Source organism: Rhea americana, unplaced genomic scaffold (assembly GCF_003343005.1).
Source record: "Rhea americana isolate MKP2758 unplaced genomic scaffold, rheAme1 scaffold_130, whole genome shotgun sequence".
Lineage (NCBI taxonomy): Eukaryota > Metazoa > Chordata > Aves > Rheiformes > Rheidae > Rhea > Rhea americana.
The window spans coordinates 2,390,705-2,400,289 of record NW_028185373.1 but is presented as its reverse complement, the minus strand read 5'-3'; the positions used below and the strand labels follow the sequence as shown (position 1 = coordinate 2,400,289).

The 9,585-nt window shown below is 39.3% G+C and overlaps 2 protein-coding genes across 2 annotated transcripts in view; one reads left to right on the top strand and one right to left on the bottom strand.

Moving 5' to 3' along the window:
* The first annotated feature begins 2,710 nt into the window (after positions 1-2,710).
* Positions 2,711-8,496, top strand: HEMK2 (HemK methyltransferase 2, ETF1 glutamine and histone H4 lysine). The gene is made up of 6 exons (XM_085297834.1): positions 2,711-2,921; positions 4,015-4,101; positions 5,491-5,581; positions 6,231-6,314; positions 7,041-7,182; positions 8,285-8,496. Exons 1-6 carry the CDS (start codon positions 2,779-2,781, stop codon positions 8,389-8,391), a joined length of 654 nt encoding a protein of 217 aa, XP_085153960.1. The 5' UTR covers positions 2,711-2,778; the 3' UTR covers positions 8,392-8,496.
* The window catches only part of LTN1 (listerin E3 ubiquitin protein ligase 1), a 35,841-nt gene continuing 32,854 nt past the window's right edge, over positions 6,599-9,585 (bottom strand). Inside the window, exons 31-32 of the transcript XR_014894904.1 lie at positions 8,098-8,156; positions 6,599-6,731 (exon numbers count right to left, since the gene is read on the bottom strand). The gene's annotated coding sequence lies outside the window, so the exon portion shown is untranslated. The remainder of the gene's footprint in view (positions 6,732-8,097; positions 8,157-9,585) is intronic.

Below are 9,585 nucleotides of genomic sequence, written 5' to 3'. Positions count from 1 at the left end.
GCTCTCTTTTGTCCCCAAAGACAGCCTACCTTTCTCCATTGACCATCAAGAGAATTTATGAAGGGTAGGTAATGTTAACATTTGTTAGTACCTTCATTATAACATAGATGTGTACTTTATATCAGGCACAGTATTTTCGGTGAAGTGCCTAATGATGAAAGAAAGGATGCCTAACTTCAAAGAAAGAATTACTCATATCAGAACCGGTTCATAAAAAAGCATGATTTGGAGATAAATTAGGAGGTGACAGGAGTTTATTCTGTCAGCAAATTAAGGTTGAGTTATGACAATATTTTATAAATACATTCAGWGGAATAAATTAAGAGAACATTTTAAATCAAAAGGTAATACTAGTATAAGATCAGGTCCACYCAAATTGGTCATGAATAAATTTAGCCTGAAAATTGAATTTTTCTGAAACTCTGAGACACTAGAACTGCTCCATGCTAGATACTGGAGCAAGGAATCGAAACTGCTGAAGSCTGACCTGATGATTTTATTTCCAGGCTTCTATAATAGGACAAAAATGATTCTTGAGTTAAAATCTAATTTTGGATCTCTGATTATTAATCTTTGGATAACTGATTGCTTTGACATCCYCCCCAAGCAGTGGCTTTAAGGGAGATTCATTTGCTGTTTGTTGATCATATTAGTTTGCATGTATTTCTGATATATTAACTGTGATTCTGAACATCAGTTGGCTACTTGAAAAAGCATTTGCTTTTACACAAAAGATTAAGAGTGTTGATTTTACTTGGAAGTACTAAAGGTGGGCCACAACTTAAGGCAGATGTAAGGCAGGGTGTGCTAATACTAAAACCTTAGCTAAGTTCTCCAGATGTCTGGTTGGTGAGCTTATGTAATACATTTGTATTAGATAAAACCAATCTCCCCATCTGGATTAAGCATGGAATTTTCCTTTGTGTAAAACTCCCAGAGATTATTCAGATTTGTTTTGTTTGATTGGTTTTTGCCTGTACTGTGGGCAGAATAGTCCTTTCTCTACAATTAGCTGGTAATTTCTCCTAACAAATTTCTGGTTACTTTAAGGACTGAGTATTTTGATGACACCCTGTTTTTCTCACGTGGGCATGTGGACTAAATGTTCTTTGAATTTTCAGAGCTAAGTGCMTACATTACTATACAAAGCTGACCTATGATGGATACAGCAATCAGTAAAACAGACCTAGCTTCTAAATGAGCTGAATTTATGAACTACAAGTTGCTTAAAAATCACAAATTATTCTGTAGGAATGGATGACACCCTCTGTTTTACAGTGGATATTGTTTATCTATTAGAAATACTTACAGGAAATCAACACTGAGTTCTTAAATTTCAGAGCCCAGGGTCCACACAGAAGTAAACAGAGTTGCCTTTTTAAAAATGAGATTGATTATATTCCCACAGTTCCAGAGCCAAAAATGGAAGCTGACATATAAGATACACTTTAATGTCTTTAAGTCAATGCCTTAAGCCAACAAATACTAATCTAAAGGATTAATCATGCACTTTTTTGCAAAAGCTGATGTGCTTTGAAAYGATTATTAAAATAGTGTTTTGAGATTCTGGGCTATTCATTAGCTTCACTTTTTTCTTTCTTCACTCTACCTATTTATTGCACTAGGCTTGGGTGTCCAGTGCATTAATAACTAAACACACACGTCCTGGGAATAAGAACTTGTCTTCCTCTTTCTCTTTGTCCTTTGGATCCGAATTTGTTTGTTCATTTGTGCTYTGCAACATAGAGCAAAATACTAACCTCCTGTTCCTCGTCTTCAAATTTCCCTTCGGTTCTCAGTTTTGAGAAGTCTTTATTTTCTTTCAAATATTGGAGTTCCCTGGTGTTAGATCTAAGATTTTTGTCAACTAGCACTGGTGAAGGATTATAGAACATTTTCTTTCATAACTGAAAAAATCATTTTATTTACAGCTTACGAAAAAAAGTGTCGCTGTAAATCTTTCCTGTAGAATTTCTGCCTAGAAACTTCATCAGCCCTTTTTTAGTTTGACTTCCTGCTAACTTTTAATGAAAAAAAGTACTTCTCAGTGAGGGACACGGAGTAATTTTGGAAGCTGATGGAAAAAAATAGTAACAAGCTAAGTTAATACTCCTTTCATGTGGATTTTTAGGGATGACTAGATCAGCTATAGTTGGGATAGCTAAGCATTTGAATTGGCTTTTCCTGACTAGCCAAGACTTTTAGTTGGGACTAATTAAATCAGTACGACCAAACCGGAATTTCACGGAAGTATTTAGTGAAAGCTATCTGGGGGCCACGCAAAACCCACAAAACCATCCCCGCCCCCCGGCCTTGTCTCAGGGTGGGCTCCACCAGCTACGCYGCCTGCTCTCTGCGCAGTGAGGTCCACAGCCAGCATCAGGCGCCGCGGCAGCCGTTAACGGTGACTAACGGCCGTTTGACCCGCCTTAGCTGAGGAGCGGGGCGTGCCGCATGCAGCCGCCTTCCACGGGCGGCCGCGGGGGCGCGCGCGCACTCGCGCGCTCTCGTTCCCGCCCCCGCCGCGGCTCCACGGGCCCGCGAGCGCGCAAACGCACGAGGGCGGGCGCGCGCACCCGGCAGGCAGCCAGCACCGCCCCCTCCCGGCGCTCGGGCCGCACCGCGAGCGTTCCCTCCCGCGGCCCTACCGCCTGCGCGCAGGCGCGGTACGCGAGTCCCCGCCCCCCCTTGGCCCCGCCCCCTTCCCCGCTCCCTGCGTGAAAGAGGAGGGGCCGGTGTGCGGGAGGGATCGGCGCACGCGCGCGCCGCGCGGGAGCCATGGCGGCGCCCACGCTGCCCACGCCGCGGTACGAGCACGTGGGGCCGCACGGGCCGTTCCGGGAGGTGTACGAGCCGGCTGAGGACACCTTCCTGCTGATGGATGCTCTGGAGCAGGACGCCGCCCTGCTCAAAGAGGCTCGGTACGCGCGGGAGGAGGGGGGAGGAGCCTCTGGCGGGAGGCAGCCAATAGGGAGGCGGGGGAGGGGCGGGGCTTCGGGGCGGCGTGAGCACGTGCCGCTGGGGGCGTCGCAGGGCCGAATGGCGGTTGGGCCTAACGGCTTCTCCCGCTGGGGGTGAGGGCGGGCGGGCCGCCCCGTTCGTGCGGCGCGGGGCCTTTTACATGCGGGGGGGGAGGCGGTGGTAGGCACCGCGGCGGGTTCTCCGCGTAGCAGAGGTTTGCTGCGGGCGAGGGGGCGGGTTGGAAGGTAGTAATCGGTGGATCTGTTGCGCAGCTCTCTGCTGCGAGGAAAGCTGGTTATTACTTCAGTGGCCGCCGCGAGCATCTGAATGTGGTAGGAATGTTTGCTCTCTGCGTCTGAGCCTGGAAGAAGCTACAGAGATAATGTAGCCCCTCAGGTAGCTGCCCACTCTTGGGAAACATTACCTGTATTTTCCCGCTAGAAGTATGTTTTAAAGATCTGGTAGAAATGTGTAATTCGAGCCCAAATGTGTAATAATTGGGTTCTATGGTTTTCATCCTTGCTACTAAAATGCATAACTGTAATAAATACTATAGGAATCAGGCAAAGAGTTAATCCTGTAAGTGTGTATTTTGAAATAACCTGTTGCTACTCTTTGCCCAGAGTTGCACCAAACTCTCCSGAATTACTCTGCACCCGAGTTCTGCTTCCAGTGTGTGATTTTGCACTGATCTCTTCAGACTTCTGTTGGAGTTCCACCTTGCTGCAACAAAAGTAGTCTGTACTGTTGAAGTTGTGTAGTTAATGGAAGTTTGATGTTAGGTTCAGGGTAAACATACGTGTTTTCTGAACAGGCTTCTGATAGCCTGGAGTTGCCTTTATCCTGTGGGCTCAAGTGAAGAGCAGGCAGTCACGAACGAGATCACACAATGCGGGCTTTGAGGATGGTGTGATCAGTAAGTATTTCAGCATGTTTGGGTGAAGGGCGCCTCAGCAACAAGTTATGTAGTACTGCCTTGACTAGTCCTGTGTCTGTTTGGTGGAGATGCTCTTAGTGTTACAAAATAACATGTCCGGAGCTTTCTCTTTTTAGAGTTGAGATCTGCCTTGAAATAGGATCCGGATCTGGTGTGGTTTCRGCATTTCTGGCTTCCATTATTGGATCCAATGCACTCTACATGTAAGTATAATAACAATTAAGTTGTTGCATTCAATAGTAAAGAGTATTTATCACTGACCATCTATTTTTCACTTTCATGTTTTTAAAACTACCTTTTTCACAGAGAAGTATTAGCCTGATTTTCCAGGATGTTGAAATCAAAGCAAAGAGAGTCTAAACTACTTACTTAAGGTTCTGCAATGATTAAGTAGTGGTGTAACTAGAATTCAGTTTTCCTGCTTGTTAGATAAATTGGCCAGTATAGACTTGTTTGYTGGTTTGAATCCTGAATTTTAGTCAGTGACTAGTCTTACAGAGTTCTGATGSCTTGACGTTAATTGGTTGCTTTGATGTTGGCAGGAAGTACGTTTAATGTTATTAGAGACTGTTATGCAGAGATAGTATTGAGAAGGAAATCTTACAAATGTGTCACACTTTCACATACTTCAACTTTCAGTCATGTTTGAGTTTCTAGTATGTGGTCTGTTCTTTTTGAAAGCAGAAAAAGTTTGTTTTGGCCTCATTTAGGATAAAACAAAATTTTGATACAACCTTAGATATGTAGAAGAACATGTGATTAATAGATACTTCTGTTCATCTACAGATACAAACACAGCTCTGCATGTATGTACAACTTAACTGTATCAGCCTTAATGTTCATTTTTCATAGTGTTTATATGAAGCTGGTGACATGAGTGTGCAGACAAAACCACCTTTTTCAGAGTTTGGATGATGATTATTTAATAAAACTTACTAGTAGGTATTCTAAATTTAAAAGTATTATTTTAGAAGGTAGAYCAGGTTGTCAGATAACTTGATGTCATCATCAGAGAGCAATTTAAACTTCATTCCTTCTTTCAGATTTCACTAAATATTCTCACTAGGTTTTGAGTAGTAGAATTTGGAACTATTGTTTTGGAAAGTATATACATAGATTATAATAATTTTCTCAGGGTTAATGACTGCTGTCTTCCTTACCCTTACAAATAGATTTTAAATTTTAATTTCTATTGTRTTTGAATTATTTGAATTGAAAATTGTTCATTTAAAAATAAACTTGATTCCTTGTCTAGTAAATTAGCGTTTCCCTTTATTCATACTTTACTTTCTAAAATATGTACTGTAGGTGGAATGGGAGTTCCTGTAAGTTTTTTCTTCATAGATTTATTATATTGGGAATAGGAGAGGAAGAAATAACTTTCATTAAGTACTTTAAAGGTAGTGTTAAGTGGTTTAGCTGATTATCTGTGTTTTTTTGTTTTGTTTTGTTTTACAGGATGTTTTTTGTTGTGTACTTGCAAAGTAAAGGATATTGGAAAATGTTATTTGCATTGAGAGTACTCATTAGTTAGCATACAGTTTCCAATATTAAACTTCCAGATAAAGCAGTCAATAACGTTTTGCTTTAAGATGTACAGATATCAACCCTATGGCAGCTTACTGTACACTGGAGACAGCTCTGCTTAACAATGTTCATCTTCAGCCAGTAATTACTGACTTGGTAAGATACATGTTTTTGTAATATTTCTTARTTTTTCTAGTACTTACTAGAGATTTGCCTATAATCATCTCAAATATTTACAGGAATATGTTAATGAGGCCCAGGATGTTTTGTATATTATGCCAGTATTATAAAACATATCGTTCTTTCAGAGGTATGCTTTAATCCATAAGCATTCATATATCAAAAYTGAAAGTAATCATAAAGTCTAGAAGAAGAAGAATTCCTTCAGTAAATGTCAAAGATTCAAATTCAGTCTTAATCCAGTGCTACTGAACACATGATAAATAGCTTGCTTTCTAAAACAGTATTACAGAAGACTGGTGAATTTATCCAACTTAGTAGTAGTTCTCATACAAGACAATCTGTAACCATTAATAATTTATTTAAAATTTTTATTAATTAATTACTAGTTATCCTCTACAGGTCAATTTTTCATTCATATTTATTTAATTTTTAACGGTTGGCAACTTAATGCCACAAACTTTGCTCTTTRTGGGTTTAGTTTTGTGGTTTTAAGTTGGTCTTTGTGCTGCTTAAATTGATAAGCAAATATCTAGCACTATAGAACCGTATTGTTACAAAATGTTTGTCTTCTKTATGTATCAAAGAAAATAGCCAAGGAATCATCAGTTTCATCTGTATGCAGGTCRAAGGATTGTCACCAAGATTAAATGGGAAGGTTGATCTCCTTCTGTTTAATCCACCATACGTGGTAACACCTTCTGAAGAGGTATGGAAAAATAGACTTGAAATGGGAAGTAAAATGGGGTTTCTGCTGTTGGAGGATACAGCAAATAAAATAAGTTCTGATATGAAAAATGAGCTTGCAGTTGTTCAGTAACTTCTCCTTAATTTGCAGTGTTTTTGAAAGGTAGTAGAGGGTGTTGTGGATCCAGTAGTTGTAATAGAACTGTTCTCAGTAAAAACAATTTATTACAGTAGCTTATAAACACTAAATTGGAACAAAGATCACTAGCTGCTACTTCTCAAAACATAATTTCTCCATCCAGTATAAACAGCATAAAACTCTTTATTAATAAAGACTTGGTAAGCTACTCCTATAGAAGACTTTCAATGGAAAATACAGTTTTTCAGCAAAATAAATATCGTCTGCTTCCACAGATTTCTGACTCTTTCAGAACTTGACCTACAAAATACACAGAGTTCACTGGCCACCTTCCATTTAGCAAACAAGAGTTCACAAAACATTACAAGAAAATGTATATAATACATATGACACTGCAGCTCTTTGAGAGTAGATGTAGCATCTTCATCTTGCAGAAGGAAGTTTGGCAGTAATTTTGCTGCAGAAACTAATCTTCTGAATCAAAATTGTCATATTTCTAATGATAGATGCCTAAGGATAAAGATTATGGTGATGTTTTTCTTATAATTACCATTGACATATTTATYATTCTGTACTAAGTAAGACAGTCTTTGCTTTAACTCTTCCCAGGTGAAAAGTCATGGAATAGAGGCATCCTGGGCTGGTGGCAAAAATGGCAGAGAAGTAATGGACAGGGTTTTTCCATTAGTAGCAGACCTACTTTCAACAGGAGGATTATTCTACTTGGTTACAATTAAAGAAAATAATTCAGGTGATTGTTTTTCCACAATTCTTAAATGTGCCAACTAAATTTAGAATCACAGGATGGTGGAGTTTAGAAAGGACCTCTGGAGATCATCTAATCCAAGCACCCTGCTCAAGCAGGAAAATTCAATGTAGTATATAGGTTATCAGACTTTTGATGGGTGAACAAAGTGGTATGTAACATCACTTTAATATATGGTAATAGCAATTACTGAAGACAGCATATATTAAAATTGAGGTAGAAGCTGTTCAGTGTAATTCTTCAGGAATGCTACAGGTAGTGTTTATGAGGATGCTTCATATAAACTATGCTGATCTTCACAGAGCCTCATGCTTCTCTTCTTTAAAGTTATGTAGAGTGACTAATCTACAGCAGGACTTTTGCATAACCTGATGCCTCTTGAAATCCTTTTTYTGAATGTAAGGGTTGTGCACTCAGTGTAGAATCCATTGGCATTAAGAACTCTCTTTATCTTGTTTGGAGGAAACAGTAATAGGTAGGTTCTAAGCCCAACAGCTCTGCAAGACTTTAATTCCAAGTGTGAAATCTGGCAATGTATCTTTTCCTGAGTGAGGTAGCTAAGCCAGGGCAATCCTTTCTCACTAAAAAGGAGTGTTGGGGATGAGGGAAAAGATGTATACGCAAAGGCAAATAGCCTTTATTTTGAAATGAAATCTGTTTCCTTCTTGACCTGTGTAGAGAAAAGATTCAGTGAGCTACAGACTCACTCCTGACCTAATATTTAATAGATACACATTGTGAAGTAACTTCCAGATTACTCATTCACAGTTGACTAGGCAGCTTTTGAGAGAGGATGTGATGAATTTCAATTTCTTCTACAGATTAGCTTCATAATTGAACTATTTGCTGCTAAATACTATGTTGAAATGCCACCAATGCACAAATACCAAAATACAGTACCTTAGTAGAAAGTAAAGTTTGTGTGTTCTTGATAGAAGACTACTTTGTACGAAAGCATTCTGAAAAGGAAAGATGATGGAACTTAGAATCTTTGCCTTGTAGCTAATGTTTGGCAAATATTTTAGCATTGCCTTTTATAGGTGATTCAAATGCAAACTTGGTTGTAACACTGCCCTTTTAATTTCAGATGAAATTCTGGAAATAATGAAGAAACATGGCTTAGAAGGAACAAGAGTACTTTCCAGGCAAGCAGGAAGAGAGAGGCTTACTATTCTCAAATTCAGGAGGTCTTGATAATGGTTCTTAAGTCTTTTGGATTATCTAAACATACTGGATATGCAGAAAGCTGTTCTCAAAACAATTTTTAAGCCAGGATTTTCACAATAAAGAGYACCCTCACTTCCTGGCTACTGTAGTACAAGCTACACAGGTGCAGATTTCTCTTCTGTGAGAAGGTATTCAGGAGAATAAAATGTATGAGATATTGTTAAAAAGATGAGTTACTGAAAAATTGGATATAAAGTAGAAAAGCAGAACAAACGTTTCCCTCAAACTCATTTTCTGGAATAGATGCTACTTCCTGATCACCAGATGCATATGAAGCTTTCCTCCTGCAGCTCCTGCCACCCTTTATAGTGCCCACTGTTTTAATACAAAGTTACCCCAATAGTATTAGACATGCAGAGCAAAGAGTAGTCCTAGTCATCTCAGAARGCACTTTGCTCTACAGCATGCAGCACAAACCATCAGTCTCAATCCAGTTTAGGTATTCAGCACCACTAGTGCCATCTCTGAAAGCATTCTCAACAATGTTTAAAGTTTGAACAGCAAACTGAAGTGGTGTTCTGATAAACTGTTAGCTGTTACCCAGCTCGTTTCAGGGTACTAAAGTCACAGAAGTTTTTTTGGAGAATTTTAAAGACTATTCCATGCAAGACTTCAGAAATAAGTGCTACTCTATACATACCAGCCTGCAAGCATTAAGAATTCTTCCACAGGTAGAACTAACCTGCCAAAAACTTATCTAGGTGATTGGGAAAAAAGTTCTGTGTATGTAAGATATTTAACAGGATAAGTGCTGTTAACAGAGACAGGTGAYTACAAACCCTGAAGATTCCAGATGTTTTGCTGCAAAAGTCAGAAGTAGCTTCTCATATTTCTTTGTCTCACATAAGGTGTTCTGTATACTATCCTGAGGAAAACATGAGAAGTAGTAGATAGGTATCAGGTGGTCTGTATTGGCAATTGTTTTTACATCTTAAGGTCATCATTCCACAGGCTGGAAGACTACTCAAGAGCAACATTGCAGCCTCATTTAAGAGCAATTAAGAACAGCTAATACTTCCCTTTCAGTAACTTCCCTGTTTGTATTTGATTTATATTTTTAGTTATGAAATATCTTATTTATAACTGTATTGATATTTGTATGTATGTACAGGATGAGGGTCTAGATAGAAGACTYGAGCATGGTGCATATTGACTTCAGTG